We start from the raw sequence: 18,987 nt of genomic DNA, 5'->3' as shown, positions 1-18,987 counted from the left end.
CCTTCCTTTCCATCCTTCAGTTCAGTTGCTAACCTACTGCACCTAATACGAACTCTAGTAACAGCTAACACTGATGGAGCACTTACCAGGTGCCAGGCACTATTTTAAGTATCTCTTTAACTCCTCTCATCTTCACAACAGCCCTTTGAAGTAGTTGTGATTATTATCTCCATTTTATACATGAGAAAACAGAGGCAAAGGGAAGTTACATAATTGTCTAACGTCCTTTGGCTAATAACTGCCATTCCTAGAATGTGAATCCTCTTCAAACTATTTTGCCTCTACCAAAAAAAAAAAAGTCTTCCTCAAAATGTCTTCAGAAAATGTGACAAACGGCATGACCCTCCATCTAACGTGATAAATCAAACCACAAATAGCCACACACAGAGAGCATCTTTGCATCAAAGGGTTTCCAGGGTGACGGTTCACGTTGTTGTGCGGTATCCATCACATGAAAGCCCCTATGACAGATTCCCCAGTAGCCCAGAACTAAGGGAAAGTTGCCTCTCTTGGCTTCTGGTCACCTTCCTTGTGTTAGACAATATTAGTTAAGTAATTTGTGAAGTTCCTTTCTCTGCTCTGGCTGCCAGGAAGCTCAGAGATACATTTTATGGTCTATTTCAGTAGCTTCTGTTAATTTCATTTCCCACCCCCCTTTCTGCTGACTTTATTCTCCATCCATCAGTCTTTCATTACTTAGACATGTATCTTTCACTCTGTTGTTCCCCCCCGCCACCCGGGGAAGAAAGATCTACCTGGATTTGTGTTCATTCTAAGAGACTCCAAAACCTTTTTTGAAGAAGGTAGGGGTTTCAAACAAATTATCATTTAAGGTATCATTGTTACCTGGTCAAGGAACAAATGTTGGGTCATCTCAGCCTCTGCCCACAAACAGCTGCCTCCTTCCCTTTCTCTCTCGCCACACCCACCACATCACCATCTCTGGAAACACTTAAAGCCTTCCTTTTGCAGTTCTGAGTCTAGAGTTGGTGCCCCAGGATCACAGCTGCAGCATTTGTGGACTGCCTCAGCTACATGCCCTCCAGGGTCCCCATCCCCATGAATAAAATAATGGCATTGGACTCCATCACAGGTTCTCACTTTTTTAAACCTTTGTGCCCCCAAATTCTTTCTCAAGCACACTTCCACTAGCCAAAAAGATTCTGTTGAATTTTACCTTTTGTAGTTTTATTTCCAAAATAATAGATATTCTGAACATACTGGTAACGCTTTCTCAATTCATAGTCTTCCTTCTACCCCCAAATTCTAATACTTCTCCAGGTGGTTCTGTGGCAGCCAATTTTTTTTAAAATTTTTATTGGGGTATAGTTGATTTACAGTGTTGTGTTAGTTTCAGGTGTACGGCAAAGTGATTCAGTTATGCATATACATATATCTACTCTTTTTTAGATTCTTTTCCCATATAGGCCATTACGGAGTATTAATAGAGTTCCCTGTGCTATACAGTAGATCTTTATTAGTTATCCATTTTATATATAGTAGTGTGTATATGTTAATTCCAATCTTCCAATTTATCCCTATCCCCTTTACCCACTGGTAACCATAAGTTTGTTTTCTATATCTGTAACTCTCTTTGTTTTGTAGATAAGTTCATTTGTACCCTTTTTTTTTTATAGATTCCACATATAGCAGCTGATGTTTTTAATGCCCAGTATTGATTCTCCTTTCTCTGGTAATACATCCCAAGTTTCCTTTGGGGAGTGACTCTGTCCATGCAATGAAGTCTTAGAAGGACAGTCACTGAAGGTGCCCTAGCCAGAGGGTGAGCACATGAGACACCAGCCCAAGCAGTGCCATCTCCCTGGAAGGTAACTTTTGAGCACCATGTCCCAGCATGTGCCAACAGTGATGCCTTAAGGATGCTGCCCATTCGTTCCTGCTACCCAGACCCCTGAAGCTGCCCTGTTCCTAGTCCTTTATTGCAGCTTGGCCACGCAGCTTTTACTTAGTTCTCTAAATTGAATAGCCTCAATGGATTCGTTTTTTTGTTTAAGATACTCAAGTTGGATTCTGTTGCTTACAACAAAGAACTCTAACTGATACATAACTCCCCCAACTAAGAATAATTGACCTGGACTATACTTGAGGTCTCTTTTACCTCTAACGATCTGTAATTCCAGTAACCTCACACAACATAAATGACAGGGCTTCGAGGTCAAGATTTAGGAGAAGAAAAAGGAAAATGTGAAAGCTACAGAAAGAAGAGATTTAAAATTTTGTGGTAGGTTAATTACTGTCTAGCAAATGTTCATTCCCTCCCTTCTATCTTAATGGGAAAAATAGAGTTTCCCATTCATGTTGAGTTGGACCATGTGATCTGTTTTGGTCAATGGAAAGTGGGTGTCAAAGAGTGCTAGTTCTGAGCGCAAGGCCTTAAGAGTCCTCCCATGTTTCGGTTCACTTCTCCCCCGTGAGAAGAGTATGTCCTGGGAAGAATGAGACTCACATGGAGCTGACCTGAACCCAACTCTCAGCCTGGAGCCAAGTTTAGTGTAGAGAAGCTGAACCCTAGACAGCCTGTGGGTGCATGAATAAGAAATAAATGCTTGCCATGAAATTTTAAGGATTTTTTTGGTCATGCAGCATTATTATGGCAATAGCTGACTGACACAAATTTGTTTTGATTTCAGTCAACTTTTAGCCTAACAATTTTCAGTTTCATCAGGCCTAGGGAGGGGTGAAGGAATGTCCTACCTGCTACTTTGACCTGCTTGGAGGCACAGGCTTTGCAGGGGAGCACCTGGAACTCTTCTGCCTGGTACATGGAGTAATCGGTACTGGCAATGACCAGGATATCTCCGGGCTTCCATGATTGCACATTGTCTTCCAGATTCAGGATGGTGCTGTTCACGTTGGTGTCGATGGTGACGGTGAGTTTTGGCCTCACTGTAACCCAAAACAGGAGAGATTGAGAGATAAAGCTTTGCTCCTGGCAAACTTCGGACTCCCCACCTCTTCCCTTCCCCTCCCTAAACCAGTAAATGCCAGGTTTGCCTATCCAAAACCCAAATCACCAGGCTCACCCCATCCAAGTCTTGGTACAGGTTTTTTGAAGTCAACAAAAACCCTACCAGAAAAGAGCCATTCATTAACTCTGGGCAGGGGAATTTTCCACTAACTCCTTAGCTGGAGTTAAATGTGGCTGCCTCACCACACCCATTTTGCAAAAGATGTGAAACAAATATAGTCCCTCTCAACTATTATTTTCAGTAGCTGTAAGCCTCCCCTCCAAAGAACTTCCATCCCTAATGACTGCCTTCTGGAGATGGCCAAGTGCCCCTGAGAACAAACCGACCATTTCCAATCCCTTCTAACGAGCACCTCGAGAACCGGGTTTAAAATGATAGCACCCAAAGAGGCCATGAGCTGCATGTCTATGAAGGGGAGAGCTGCAGGAAGGTCAGCTCTGACCACTGCACCCTGGTTTTCTTGGACCAGGCCCTTCCCCTTCCTGAAAGGCATGTGGGCAGGGTGGGGCTCTGATGGCTCCTGCCAACTCCGAGGACACTCCCACGGCTCCTGTGTCACAGAAGTGCTCTCCATCGCAAACTTGGCAGGAGCACGGGGTCACTGAGATGCCCAGAGGCAGCTGACCCAGCCATCGAAACTCCCAATGCATAGCTGGCAGCTCAAGGAACCGAGCCACGGTTGCATTTCTGCCCCCAGCAAGGAGCTGCTTACCAGGCTTCCCACAGAGGAACCGCACACGGTAGCTCTGGCAGTCTTGGCCCTGGTCATAGCACACAAACCTATAATCCTGGCCTCTTTTGTAGACAACCTCGGTGGTGAGGTTAACTCCATCCACTGTAGTGGCCTGGGAACAGCATGGAAAGTACAGAGCAAAGTCAGTTCTTTTTGCAAAGAAGGAAGGTGATGATTAATGTTATAAACATATACGCACGAGTCTAAAATTGTTCCTGCTGCAAAACTTATTTACAATGGCCTTACATTATTATTCTAACGTTTCCCCTTCTCGATTTTGTATAAGAAAGACAGCATGAAGTCACAGGATGGATAAACATCTTGCCTGGGGTCCTACCATATTTGGTATCCAAACCAGGGATTGACTGCCCTGGTGAACATTTTATGGAGCATTTACAGAAAGCACACACTCTTTTAGGAGCTGGGCTGGCTGCTTTCTTACAACTTGTACCACTCACCACCACGAGCACCATCAAGAGTGGCCAACATTTATTGAAGACTCACTATGATCAATCCACTGGTGCCTAAATGTGGCTCCACATCCTGTGGGGAGTCTTTAAAAATACTCACGCCCTGGCCCCATCTTCGGAGTCTCAGATTTGATTGTGTCCAGGGGGCAGCCTGGGCATCAGAACTTTTAACGGCTGCCCAGGTGATTCCAATGGGAAGTCATGTTTGAGAACCCCTCTTATAGTTATGGAGCTACATACATTATTTCATTTCCTCTTCTTGGCTATGAGGTCTATGAGATTGTTGCTGGTTTTACAGATTTGGAAACTGACGCTCAGAGAGGTTGGGTAACTTGCCCGTTTGAATCTGGATGCATCCAACTATATGGCTGGTGCTTCGCAGCCCCTCCCACTGCTGCCCTCAGGCACTACTGCCTACTGCCCTTGGTTCAGTGTCTGTCTCCTTCCAGTGGCTGGTGGGTTCTGGAAAGGCCAGGTTTTGCCTCCCTCCCTGATCCCAGCATCCAGCCCAGGGCCTGGCACAGAGTACAGTCTCAGCTGATGAGAGCTGATGCGCGAGAAGCTTCAAGGTCAGGTAGAGAATTTAGGGAGTGGGTTCAGAGAAGGGCATGATCCCTGCCAGCTGGGGCTCATCCCAGGGCTGGGGTATGTCTGCATCATGACTGTGGCTGTCATCAGAGACTTGCAATTTAGAGCAAGGCCTGCAGCTGTTGTCCTCTTTGGCACAGAAACCAAAGGGACCAGGGCTGGGCAAATAGGAAGGTAAAATATAGTCAATCTAAAAAGGCAGGGTGGGGGGCACTTTTAGGAAACCCTGTTTTGAACCCAGCAGATAGCCACTGCCTTTGGCTTGGAAGGAGAGCTATGGAGACGTGAGTCCAGCCAGAATGAAAATTCAGCCCTTTCATGCAAGCAACACACTCACAGCCATTATCTGGGGTGGTCTCCGCAGCAGAGAGGCAGGCATTGCAGACTTGCTCTTAGAAGAAAACACTAAGGCTCAGAGGGGTTTAGAAGCAAGCTCAAGGTCACCTGACTGTCAAGCCCATGCCTCTGACCCCCAGATCTTTTCCCCTGAGGCCAGCATGTTTTTCAATGAAGACACCCCTTAATATTGAGAACTGAGCCTGAAAACATCATCCAATGGAGCTGGACATTTTTTAAGGTGCAACATCCAGTAAAAATTTCAGGAAAACATCTACTCAGTTTTGCTGCTTTTCTTTTTTTCCTTTTTCTAACCGTAAGAACAACCTTAGCTTTGGATAAGAAGAGTAAAAAAGGCTTTACCACTGTCCAGTGAACCTTGATCTTCACTTTAAGTAGACACAATGTGATTGTTATTCATGAAAATAATTATAAAATAACTAGCAATATCATAATAAACAATAACATAGGAAAATAATTTTAAAATAATAAAAAAATTATGGGCACTCACTATAGGTCAGACACTTCATGTATTGTTGCATTAAATCCACAAAGTAATCCCAAGAGGGAACAATTATTATCTCCATTTTTGCTTATGAGGAAATTGAGGCACTAAATTAAATAACTTGACTGATATCTATGGCCAGGATTGCTAGTGAGGATGATCCAGGGTGCAAGACTTAAGGCAGCACTCACTCTCAGGGTTATGCGAGTGCAGAGTCGGCACCTGGGAGCGAGTGCCACCTTAAATTTTGTGCCTTGGGCCCCTCACACGTCTAACCCTAGTCCTGTCACTGCTGATAGGCCATAGCTCACAAGTGGCAGAGCTGGATGCAAACTAGGAGCTATCTGGTTTCAAAATACATCTTCCAACCACCAGACTGACCTCCAGCCACTGTGCCGGGGATGAGGGGGAAGAGGGGACTGCCCAATATGGTCTCAGCCCCAAGGATGCGTGAGTCCAGTAGGTCCCACTGGCCTTGAAGGGCGGGTGGGTTTTAAGGGAGAAGGTGGGAGGAGAGGAGATTTCAATCCAGGAGAACCTCAAGAAGGGTGATGACATGGGAACAGGGGACTGTGGTTTTGGTTTTGATTCTGCAGAATCACAAGCTATCGGATCTGGAAAAAATTTCCTTGACTGTGTTAGTCCTATTTCCTCTTCCTTTCCAATTCACCATCCTGCCTAGGTGACAAATGTCCTTAACACCCCCTCCCCCTCCAGAGGATTTGACCGTGTCAGGGTAGAGCAAGTATCTGGGGGACCCCTTGTGTGGGGTGGCCACAGCCCTGGAGAGTCTTCAGGTGCAGTGGGGCCTGCACGGTGGTCAGAGGTGGCTAGTGACCACAGTAACCTGTTATTTCCCATAGTGGCAAAAATGGGCACACGGGCATTTCAGTTTTGTTTCAGTCTCTCTGGTGGGTTAATTAACTAGGGCATTTAGCTCCTGGCTGATGTGTCTGACACTCTATTTATAAAGAGGATGTAATCTTGCTTTTCTCACCTGTGGTAAACATAGGACAAGCCTGGCTTTGCTTTTCTGACTTCAGAAAAACCCGGAGTATATTCTACCTCATTGTCTTTTATGACTAGAAAGAGATGTTCTGGCTAAGTCTGGGGCCACTACCGATTAAAGGCTGATGGTGAGGAGAAAAGGGATGAACCTGGCCTTTCCAGGATGGAGCACTTCCTCCTTTCCTTTAGAGGTGGAGCTTTGATTCACTTTTGGAGGCACGTGACATGTTTTTAGATGACTGCCTCAAGGAACCTTTGTTTTGCCAAGAAAAAGCCAAGATTTTAGGCTGGAATTGAGAGTTTTGAACTAATAAGGGGTTTATAACGCTCAGCAAAATATTGTCAAAGAATGCACTTTTGCGGGAAGGCTGGCCCAAGCTTCTGGGTAATGGGGAAAACTGTTGTTGGGTCTTTTATTCTTCTCTGGACCTCGAATAGTTGAGACCTTGAACTCAGGGAATTCATTGTCAAGGCTATTCCTTTTGTTGGAAGGAAACTGGGCCCTGCAATATGGCGGCAGACTGGTGGTTACAGAGTCTGGGGTTGGGTCCCCGTGGAAGGTCTTGGATTATGGAGCTGGTGAGCAGTCACATATGACTATATATGTAACATATGGAAAAATATGTATACTTTCTCCAATCTCTTCTGCTATCTCCAAGCCTTTAGTAAAGTTTCATTCACTGTGTTAGCCTGGGATTAATCGTGCTTTGACACTCTCAGGGAAGAGCCCATATCTGTGCTGGGAGCAAAGTTACTGAGAGCTAGAAATGCCTAAGGAAAGCTATTTTCCTAGCATGGAGAAGCGGTCTTCTAAACAACAGTGATCTGGAGCCAGGCAGCTGGCAAAGCAAACACCAGGGGGGATTTGCAGAGCATGGAAGCATTCCTCGAGGATTTCCAGAAATACTTGGGCAGGGAGTGCTGGTATAAGACTGGACTTCCTGTAGCCAAGTGAACTGGAGGAATAAAATGATGGCTCTTTCAGAATTAGAGCTGAACATTCAGGGTTGCAAGAGAAAATTAAAATTAAATCTGGGAAGTATGTGCTTTGGGGGAGTCAGAACATTTTGATTCTGTTGGACCCAAGAAGAGTCTCCAACGTGTAACTGAATCTGGGTAAATCCTTCTCAGTAACGCTGGAGCCACGTGAACGGAGAGCCTTAGCCAAACAATGAGAAAGGTTTCCCTGGCCTTTGCTAACTGCAGAATAGAGTGTCCTCTCTCGGAAAAGTAGTCCCTTGTCCCACAGTCCCTCTACGATGCAAGGCAGAGGGCAGAAGTCCTGCCTCAGGGTGGGGGTCAGTGGGTGGAGAGGTGGAAGCAGTCAGATGACCTGGGACCTGCGGTTAGATAATCTGAAAGAAGGTGGTGTACAAATGTTGCTATTTGTATTGGCTGAAAGAGGATAAAATGGGCAGGGATGGTCTTTCTCGAATGACTCCTAATTCTCTATCAAACAGTTAAGTGGCCCCAAACCTTGTTTTGGAAAAAGACCAGGCATAAGGAAATAAACTCCATTTCCTTGCCCATGTCTCCGTCTTTCTTATGGTCCTTTGAGCTCGGAAGCTTACCAGCTGAGCCACTGAATTGTGAGGGCTGCCTATTCACCCCACATTTTCATGATGGAGCCAGCTGGGAAAGTCTAGGTCCCCTTTGGACAGAGTTAACTCCAAGTGAAGATCCCGAGCAAACACCATCCATTCTGCAAACGCCGGCTTTCATTAACTGAGTGGAGAACAAGGCTGTAGGTGCTCTCCACCTGGGCCAGGCTCAGCTTGCACCCAAGTCCCGGCCAGATCCTGTGCACTCGAGGCCCCAAAGGAGACCAACAGAGGAGTGAAGCTGAGTAGGGCAAACCCAACCCCACACTGGACACCCTCAGCTGTGGCTGAAGAAGCAGCTGGGGAGAAGGAAAAGGAACTCAGCAGTAGGACCCAGGAGAGAATTTGAAGCCTAGCTTTGAAACTCACTGGTGGGGAGGCCTGGAGCAGATACACAGCTTCCATGTCAGTCTCTAAAATGAGAACAGTACTCTCTGGCTTTACCAACGTCACAGGAGGGCCGTGAGACTCACACCACCCAAACGGCACGAAAGTCTGTGATCTACAGAGTCTTCTTCAAGACAAAGCCTTTATAACTACTTGGTTACCTGTATATCAATGGGGCGATTGCAGATTTTCCCTGGGTGAGTGGCCCGGAGGTCTGAAATTTTCTCCCCACCTTTAGTGTAAGACACGTGGTCACGTTCAAACCACTCTGTCCATTGCACGTCTGGGAAGAAAGCAAAGAGCAGGGTCAGACGAGCAGGGCGCAGGAGAGCCAGCCACACTTGGTGTAGCCCCCAAGCAGCCTTGGCACAATGGGAATTGAATACCATCTGTCCAGGTTCTCACCAGGCTGGGTACCGGGGGCTTCTAAACCATCTGTCAACTTCCCCACCTCTCCCACCTTTTTAGTAAAAGTGCCTCTTATTGACTATCTTATTTTATAAAAGCAATAGATATTCTTCACTACGGCCAAAAGGAGAAAGATGAAATCCATCCATGAACCCATTATCCGAGGATGGCAGTGAGGATTGCTGCTTTCCGTGCCCCCGTCCCCGTGTGTGTGGGCTCCTTGAAGGCTGGTTCCTACTCCTCCTGTCTGTGTTCTCTGTTCAGTGCCATCGCCTGGCACAGAAGAGGTATTCCCTGAGAGAAAACATCCCTCTGGGCTATTCACCACGGAGCCTTGATTAATTAAAGACAGCTCTCAGCTGCAAACTAAGTCGACACTGCCACAGTCAAGTGGTCCTATTGGTGCAAAAGAAAAGTCCTCATTCTTCAAAGCCCTGGCCTTTTAGCCCCCTGTGACATTTTACCAAGGTGTCCCAAACTCCTGACCTTGAACCCACTCGCTGGATGAAGAGACATTGAAAAGCTCGCCATGCTCCGTCCGGAAGAGTTTGAATACCCGGGCAGCAGCAGAGCCGTGGTGTCCTGTCAAAGAGGAGATCAGAGGCGTCAGCAACCATACCGACCCCCAAATTCAGAAGGATGTGATGCTAATGCAGAGAAAGCCCCCTACACACATGGATCTTGAGTCATTTTGTTAAAAAAAAAATTTCAGGCCAATCATTCCGGAGCAGATTATTTATTGCCCCTTCTTTTGCTTCAGTTTTGCAAGTTTAACTGCAGTGTTCCAACAACGCTATACTTTGGAACCCCATCGTTTCTCGTGTGAATTCCTCTCCAGGATTAGAACCGGCAGTACCTTCCGAAACCTTCCCTGGGCAGAGGAGGCTGGTGCTATGTGGTAACAGCCCATCCAAAGCATCTTTTTTTTTTTTTTTTTTGGCCACACGGCAAGGCTTGTGGGATCTTAGTTCCCCGACCAGGGATCGAACCCAGACCCTCGGCAGTAAAAGCGTGGAGTCCTAATAACTGGACCACCAGGGAATTTGCCAAAGTGTCTTTTTAGCTCAAAATATTACCCTTGCTGGTTCTGTCCCAGTTCTCATCTTTCCTGTGTCACTTGTTTTGGATTAAACCAATGACAATTTCTTTGCAAATGTAAATATTATCTTAGTGATTGGCCTTAAATTAGTATGGACTTCTGTCACTCACGTAACTTGGCCATTAAGCAGCTAGTCACTCAACAGGGTGTTGGGTGGTGGATCAGCCATGTTCTGAGGGTGGAGGGTGGTTCAAAAAGCCCCTGAGTCTCTTGGTCAGAGAGACACTGGAGGGAATTTGGCCTCTCGCCATTTATTACCGTGATACTCAATGTGGTCTTCAACAGAAGAAGAGGGATTTCCTTTCACAGTTAGGAAACTCCAAGGGTGTCTGAAAAAAAAAACAACAAAAAAGTTCTTCACACGTCTGAGCCTGTACTACAGGTAGAGTTGACGCAGAGTGTCACACAGAGGCTGTTTGGGGAAATTCGTTTCCAGGCTGGGCTTCCCTTTCTCCAGAAGAAAAAGAGCCTTTCTCTGCAAGCCCTGGCCTTCCGAACCACTTGGCTGGCCTGATGTTTGTGGACTGTGAACCTCTGCAACTCCATTCTGGCAGTTGACAGGGTATGAATCACAAATAACAAACAAGCCCACAGACCTACGTACCACCTGCCAGGCTCAATTAGGTTCTGAAGCCAGTGCTCTGATTCCTTTAGGAAAACAAGGAAACATGCTCCAAGGGAGAAAGGTTATTTCTCTCATGAGTTAATCTCGAGGAAAATGCCACAGGCAGATGTGACTGAGTACCCAGGAATCGGCATTGGGCCTTGGGAAGGAAAGAAATACCTCTTCTTCCTAATGAGAAGCAAAGGAGGAAAAGAGGGGGTACCATCTTGGAAAGTTATACACTCCTCTTTTCTCCATTGAAGCGTGCACTGCTCTAGGGTGGGAAGGTTTTCTGATCCGTTTTTGTCTTCCCCCTAATACCTAACCCAGCCTCTCGCTTACCATGAGATGTCAGTAGGTCTTGGTCCTCAATAACTTTGATTATTTTTGTTTTGATCTCTTATCTTGGAAAGTAAGTCTTCATCGAGGTTGGGGATTTGACTGTGTCACCCTTGCTTAAAATCTTTCAGTGCCTACCCATTTGCATAAAAAGCAAGCTCCTTGGCCCAAAGCAAGAGGCCCTCCTGTGCCCACCTTGGCAGCTTCACCTCTCACCCCTCCTGTTCTTGTTCTTTCACGCCCCGTCATCAATTCCCATTTCATGTCTGCCTCCTGGCGAGAGCTCAGTACTTCCAGAGGCAGGTCAGAACTTACCATGAGAGCTCAGTACAGCTAGTCCAGCCCTAGTGCCTTATGGCAATATTTGCTCAACAGTCCCTTCCTGGGTGAATGAACAAAGGATGGGTCCAAGTCTCAGATCTTCTACTGATTTTAGGTGCTTTGAGTTTGTCATTCAAAGTGGGTCTATACAAATGAAGGGTAAAAATGTAATCCCTGCCTACCTATCTATCTCCTATACTTATAGAACATAGCACCCATCCTTCCGTGGCTCTTGTTTACAAGGAGAGAATAGTTGCTAATGTTTATTGAGTTCTTATTCTGTGCTACACACAGTGGCAAATATTTTGCTCATATTATCACATTTACCCTCCCCAGAGTCCTTTGAGCTGGCTCCTCAAATATCCCACTGTACAGACACAGGAAGCCTGCAAAGAGATGGTAAGTCACTTGTGCAGTCACCTAGCAGGAGGTGAAGCCCGGACTCAAATTCAGGCCAAATCAGACGCTAGATCTTGGACGTTCTTCTGCTGAGGCCCTACGTAGCCAGTCCCTTTGTGGTTCTGCCTCTCATTGGAAATTAACTAACTGGCCTTTTGGCTTATAACACAATGAAATAGCAGCACCCTTGGTTTTTGTTAACAAAGGAGTTTTACAATACTAAAGTGTCGCTGTCATCTTTGGCTGCTTGAGTTTCCTGCCCAAACCCTTCCAGAAGGAGCAGCCCATGGGCAGTCAGAAAAAGCACCCTGGAATCCAGAGTCCTGTCCCTGCCCAGAGGACCTCTGCCCAGGCAGTAAAATTGCTTTGCTCAGAGCCCAGAAAAGGCTCTGGCCTGCCCCCATTTTGCCCACGGTCTACAGAGCTGGAGGGAGGTGCACCCCTATCTCCAATAGCCACGGGACAGATGATCTCAACTTTCCACTGAACCGAGATCTGATTCAACATGATTAAAAGGTGTGGCTACTGTGGGTAAATGGCTTCCTCTTGGTGCCGGCAGGTGCGCATGCCAAAGTCAGGCATGACACTGCAATCCAAAGCAAACAAAACACGCCCTGGAGCACATCAAAGGGCCCCTTCTGCCGGGGGGCTTGGCTGGGCAGACGCACTTTATGTGGTCTCTAAACAGATGTCTGCCAAGCCCCCCAGGCGTGTTCTGACCCCGTTGCTAAAGAAAGGGAAAATGACCATTAGCTGTACATCTGAGGCACGGCTTTTACACACAGTAGATGCTCAATTAATATTTTGTAAGTGGCCGATTGAATGAATGAGTTCATATACACAGAGACCTGTGGAGCTTGAAGAGTGGAATATGCTTAAAAGAAAAACCAGGCTCCCTTTAAGAACAAGCCCTAATATGTCCAATGCGGATGGATCACACGTCTGCATCCCCCAGGGTCACCACTGAGGGTGATGCCGCCTGGGGAAACGAGCAAGGAAGTTAGGTAAAGTCAGCCTGGGGTAGCGATGCTTCAGTGTTCTGGAGCCCTGGGGAGGTGGAAGTGATGGGTGATACCTAAATCCAAGGTGTAGGAAGTGTTTGCTGCCCAGTTTGGTCATCGCCTTCCTGGCCACATCGTCCAAGTTTCGAGAGCCTTCATCATTCACGGCAACAGAAAGGATCCTGCCGTCGGGCACTGTGTTTAAATACTGGGCCAGACGTTCACTCTCTTTCTTGGATCTATAGGTGTCAAACCTAAAAAGAGCAGAGAGAGGGGATTTTAATAGTCCTAACAGTGGCCCAAAAAGAGAACTCTAAGCACCTACCTGTGGTATGACAACTAATATGCCACCCAAAGATCTCAAGGGCTATGATTTTTCAAGAAAAAAAGCTTTCATTACAGCAAAAATCGATCATCTCAGACTTGACAAAGATAACCCACCCTCATCCATGTACAATAGCTATGAAATATAGATCTCAAAAAACCTATATCACAGGTGACAAGAATTTACAAAGGAAAGACCCAGTTGTGTAATGATCCCAACTCTAAGTATAAAGTGTACTTATTAAGTATAAACATTTGGTACAATGGCAACAGAAATTCCGAAAGCATCTGTCTTAGAACTTCACAAGCAAAATAATTCTAAAACAAGTCTAGAAAAATAAACCAGCATGAATAGCCAAGATTTGGGAAAAGGAAAACAGTGGTGGTATGGGGAGTGGGGAGGAATGTATGGATGCTCCTGAGTCCTCAAACTTGTTTTTTTTTTGTTTGTTTGTTTGTTTTTTTGTTTTTTTTTTTTTCTTTTTGCGGTATGCGGGCCTCTCACTGTTGTGGCCTCTCCCGTTGCGGAGCACAGGCTCCGGATGCGCAGGCCCAGCGGCCATGGCTCACGGGCCCAGCCGCTCCGCGGCATATGGGATCCTCCCAGACCGGGGCACGAACCCGTATCCCCTGCATCGGCAGGCGGACTCTCAACCACTGCGCCACCAGGGAGGCCCCTCAAACTTGTTTTTAATTGTTCCCATAACCTGGTCTGACCCCACCTAGGCCCCTTCCTTCTCCAGTGCCCCGCCCCAGGAATCGTCTGCTATAAGCCTAGTACAGCTCAGGGTCCCATGATCATACCCCATGCCCACTCCTGCCTTCACTCATTCATCCTTACCTTCTCTCCAGCCAGTCAAATACTTCCTACCATTCAAGAGTCGACCTAAGTTCTTGTTTCTCCAGGTAACCAGGTCTCAGGTGACCACAGCCTGCGTTTCTGTGTGTGTTCAGGGTTTATTAATATCCTTACTCACACACATTCAGCTCTCAGATTCTTGAGCCCACTGACTCATACTTTACCCGAAGGAGATTAGGAAGGACGAGGTCTCCTGTCTTTGGAACCTCCACATCAGCTATCGGGATAACATCTCATTATGCACTTCAGTAATGAATTCAACTGCAGGTTGGCTGCTGCAAGTAACCATGTTGTACTACTTATGAAGCAACGCCATATCCGGAGAAAACCAGAATTCAAAAGGATGCATGCACCCCAATGTTCACTGCAGCACTATTCACAATAGCCAGGACGTGGAAGCAACCTAAGTGTCCATCAACAGAGGAATGGATAAAGAAGATGTGGCACCTCTATACAATGCAATATTACTCAGCCATAAAAAGGAGCAAAATAGTGCCATTTGCAGAGACGTGGATGGACCTAGAGACTGTCATACAGAGTGAAGTAAGTCAGAAAGAGAAAAACAAATATCGTATAATATCACTTACATGTGGAATCTAGAAAAATGGCAGAGATGAACTTATTTGCAAAACAGAAATAGAGTAACAGATGTAGAGGACAAACTTATGGTTACCAAGGTGGGGGAAGGGAGTGGTGGGATGAATTGGGAGATTGGGATTTACACTACTATGTATAAAATAGATAACTAATAAGAACCTACTGTATAGCACAGGGAACTCTGCTCAGTGTTCTGTAGTGACCTAAATGGGAAGGGAATCTAAAAAAGTGTGGATATATGTATACCTGTGGCTGATTTGCTTTGCTGCACAGCAGAAACTAACACAACATTGTAAAGCAACTATACTCCAATAAAAAATTAATAATAATTAAAAAAATCAATTGAATATAATATAATATAATTCAAAACAAAAAAGAAGCAGCACCAAGGAGTCAGAACACAATTGAGGAGACTGTTCTCTCTCCAGTGAAGGTAGAGGCTCTCTGATAGATTTTGTGTCAATCAAGCTCAGCCTGGCTTCGTAAACTGTGGTCTGAGGATTGCTCCGTCCCAGGCCAAGCAGGTGGCTGTCAGCCCCCGCGGGGACAATATAGTGGTTTAGGGCCTGAGCAGATCTGGGTTTCAATCGCAGCTCCAACACTCCCCAGCCTTGTGACCGAGCAAATTTAGCCTCACCCAACCTCAGCGTTCTCATCTGTATAACAAGAGAACCCACCCGACAGGGGGTTTATGAAGATTCAGTTATATATGGCAGATAGAGTGGTTAACACAGGGTTTTGCACAAAGTCCAGTGATTGTATTATTGTTACTAATATCCACCAGAGGGCAAGGTTGGCTGTCCTGCGTGCTCCTGCCCACCCTGTCCCATATCACAGCTGATTCCCTGCTGCCTTCCTGTGGATGCTCACAGTTCATGCCCTGTTTTTTGGGGTTTTTTTTTTGCGGTACGCGGGCCTCTCACTGTTGTGGCCTCTCCCGTGGCGGAGCACAGCCTCCGGACGCACAGGCTCAGCGGCCATGGCTCACAGGCCCAGCCGCTCCGCGGCATGTGGGATCTTCCCAGACCGGGGCACGAACCCGTGTCCCCTACATTGGCAGGCGGACTCTCAACCACTGCACCACCTGGGAAGCCCATGCCCTGTTTTTGAGGAGTTCCATATTCCCATCCTCCAGCAGCACCAGGAAAGCTGTCTCTGCTTGCCTACTCCAGCTGTGCCCTTCCTAGTGGATCTTTCTGAGTGGCCTGGGACAGCCTCTGCAAGGCCAGGGCAAGAGCCCCCTGGACAGCCCCCTCAAGAGCCCCCTCTGCAGGATCTGCCAGCTGATACCTGAGCCAGGGCAAGGGACAGGGAGCGGGAGACTTGCCCTATCTGCCTCCGAAATATCTCTCAAGTTCATCCACTTCTGTTGCCACTGCTTCTACTTGAGTCCTCGTCAGCGACCTTGCTTGCCTTGACCATGCAGAAGCCTCCTAACCACCTCTGCTGGCTTTACTTTTGCCCTCCACAAACAATCCACTCTCTACACAGCAGCCAGTTCTTTTAAATCAGATCGTACCCTTCTTAAAGCCCTTCGGTGGCTTTGCATCCCACTAAGAATAAAACCCGCCTCCTCACTGGGCCTCCAAGGCCTCCACACCCGCCCCTGCCTAAAACTCTGACATTATGGCATCTCGTTTCCATCCCTCTGCCCTCCCATATCTCTGCTGGCCCTTCCTCCCTGTGAGAACATCACGCCCTTTCTCACCTCTGGCCCTTTGCACATGCCGCTCTGTCTTGAAAACTCTTTCCCTGACTCAGCCTTACCCAGCGGTCCTCAGCTCAAATGCCGCTTGTTTACACTGGCCTTTCCAGACCACGTGATGCAAAGTGGTCTCCTCTAGTTACCCTGTACCCTCTCACTATGTCTCTTCCCCCTAATTACCGATGATCACAGCCTGAAACTATGCTGTGCTTACATGTGTGTATGTGTGTGCAAACATGCCTGTTCCTGTTCAATTCAGCTTGGATTTCTGTCTGTTTCACTCACTGCTGTGCTCCCAGCACCCTGAGCAGCATCTGGCTAGGACACATGCTCAGTAAGTGTATGTTGAATGAATGAATGTGTTTACATGAAGGCAAACCTTACCGGTCAGAATGGATGACTGTCCCTGATTTGGGGTCAATGACATGAACAATGACTCCACGGTGACCCCAGCTCCTTTCGAAAAAATAACCTCCCTCTTCCATGCCCCCGGGGTGAAGAGTCTTGTTCAGAAACGTCCAAGAGAGCTTCTTCTGTCCATGCAACTCAAGGGTACCTCCTCTGTCGACGCCGATGTACTTGAGGCCAAAGTAAGGGTCTGGTTGAATGTCTTCATCAGCCCTACAAGAGAGAACAGCTCTCCATGGTTGGCCGACACCTCTCTTTACTGGATGCTAAGCCCAGAGGGGACTGCACTGCTCTTGACTCCCACTGTGGCCACCTTAGACCCCGTTACATCTGGTGATTGCTCAAGGTCAGTAGACATAGCATTGGCAACCAAGATTGTCCCACACCAGACCAAAATGTGTCCAACGGGCCAAGCAGAAATACTCATCAATAGTTAACATGTTGGCACTTCTTTCCAGTTCTAAGTATGTTATATTTTGGTCCATATCAGATGTGGGATCACCTGGACCTGGACTGCATACCCTTGTGTATTCTTGGCTACTGATTCTGAGAACTCTCAATTGCTTGAAGAGGGAGCACAGCCAGAGGCAAATACTGCATGGAATTTTTCTTTATCTTGTCCATCATATGCTATTAATAAACATTCACAGAGACTCCCTCAGCCATGACATGATTAGAAGGCAGCTGAAAGGCTGGCAGGGATTTCTGTAACTTAAGTCCGGACCTGAGCCACAATAAATAAAATGCCTCATGCACTCCACCAACTCACCCAAATCGCCACTGTCTGTCTCGTTCATGAGTACCATCTGGCAGGACCTAATGATAATTCCTTTCTTGCACTAAAGCCTTGCTGTCTTACCTCCCTCTCTTCCATGAAAAACCTCCTTCCCGTCAGATCCAAGAGTATCATGTGACCCATGGAAGCTGTCTACCCACCTTCCATACAAAATGATGCTGAAATTGCCCTGGAAAGGGCAGAGGGCACTCCCAGCATGCAGCTCTCCTCTGTTGTCAATCAGGATGTGCCGGGTACGCAAAACAATTGCCTCATCTTGGTCTTTAATGACTAGCTTTCCTGAAGAGGTAGGAATGGAGTGAGGTTTAGGAAGACAAGTCTTAGTGGTGAGATTATAGCAGAGTCAAGGGCAGACCTCCTAAGCCCCTCATGTCATCCCTCAGGCAGGCAAAGAGGCGTGTCTTTCCCATACTTCCATGCTTGCTGTGCTTACGGTGGTTACTTTCCTCTCTGTCTTGTGATGTGTAAATAATGCCTACTTGGTTTACTGCTATCGCTGCATGGGCTGCATTCAATGAGCAAGCATCTGAAGGTCAGATAAGCAGGAATGCTCAGAGCACCAATAAGAAGTTTCCTCTATAAATGCTTCTTTCACTAAGATTGGACCTCTGACAAGCCATTCCTAAGTGCTCAAAGCTGATGGTTATCTCAAACAACCAGATGCTCTGACATGAACCCAAAGCATGTGACGTTTTTTCTGTCCATCTACAGTTATGGCAACCTGCATCCCATCTGCTAGGCTCTGAGGCAGCGGACCAGAGAGAGATGGGGCAGGGGAGGGAGACTGGCTTACCTCCCTCTGAGATGCGGATGGAATGGACCGTGGCAGAAGAGATGAGCAGCAGTGTTCTGCCCTGGCCTATGTGCACGTAGTAGTCTGGGTCATGGCCAGGATTCCAGGGCTGCAGCTCGGGCCACTGATCAGGGCATTCAGCTGCCACTGCAAAGGACAGAGAGATGTCACTGTTACCACCCACCAACCTCCCCAAGCAAGGACTGCCACAGATCACAAGCACGGTGGGGTGGGGAGTCTATCATGCATTTTCATGGCCCTTGCCTTCTCCCTACTAGAGCTCAAAGCAGGGCCCTAGAAAGCAAAGAGAACCCCTGACATAGGAGCCAGGAGGCCTGGGATTTAGTCGAATGTCCTTCATTAGTTCATCCTTTATCTGTGAACAAGTCACTTCCCTCTTCTGGACTCAGTTTTTCCCTTTATAGAATGAAGGGTAGACCAGATGACTCCTCAAGACATTCCAAGATCTAAAGTTAGGCAATGATTTACCCAGATTACTTGTATTCCAAGGCATCCTTTCCCCTGGAAAGCATTGTTTAAAAAGTTGGCAAAGCCTTTTCCCCTTCTGCCTGAGAATCTGATTTTTAGTTAATTTTCTCTGTTTCCCTGGAAGCCTGAGAAAGATGGTATTCTATAAAGCATGTTACCAAGCAACATCTTATAACAAAAGTGACCCCTGTTTAGTAAATGGCATCTAAACTGGGAGGAACTATGCA

At 46.8% G+C, this 18,987-nt stretch overlaps 1 protein-coding gene across 2 annotated transcripts in view; it reads right to left on the bottom strand.

Annotated features, from left to right (window-relative positions):
- CEMIP (cell migration inducing hyaluronidase 1) overlaps window positions 1–18,987 on the bottom strand; it is a 161,455-nt gene that overhangs the window by 49,871 nt on the left and 92,597 nt on the right. For both annotated transcript variants that reach the window (XM_082619585.1, XM_082619586.1), the window contains exons 3-11: window positions 18,272–18,418; window positions 17,619–17,757; window positions 16,659–16,895; window positions 12,864–13,043; window positions 10,384–10,454; window positions 9,513–9,608; window positions 8,780–8,901; window positions 3,703–3,835; window positions 2,716–2,907 (exon numbers count right to left, since the gene is read on the bottom strand). In XM_082619585.1, the coding sequence (XP_082475711.1) occupies window positions 2,716–2,907; window positions 3,703–3,835; window positions 8,780–8,901; window positions 9,513–9,608; window positions 10,384–10,454; window positions 12,864–13,043; window positions 16,659–16,895; window positions 17,619–17,757; window positions 18,272–18,418 (1,317 nt within the window). The remainder of the gene's footprint in view (window positions 1–2,715; window positions 2,908–3,702; window positions 3,836–8,779; window positions 8,902–9,512; window positions 9,609–10,383; window positions 10,455–12,863; window positions 13,044–16,658; window positions 16,896–17,618; window positions 17,758–18,271; window positions 18,419–18,987) is intronic.

Source organism: Mesoplodon mirus (genome assembly GCF_964341445.2).
Source record: "Mesoplodon mirus genome assembly, chromosome: 4".
Taxonomy (NCBI): Eukaryota; Metazoa; Chordata; class Mammalia; order Artiodactyla; family Ziphiidae; genus Mesoplodon; species Mesoplodon mirus.
This window is presented reverse-complemented; position numbering and strand designations above follow the sequence as displayed.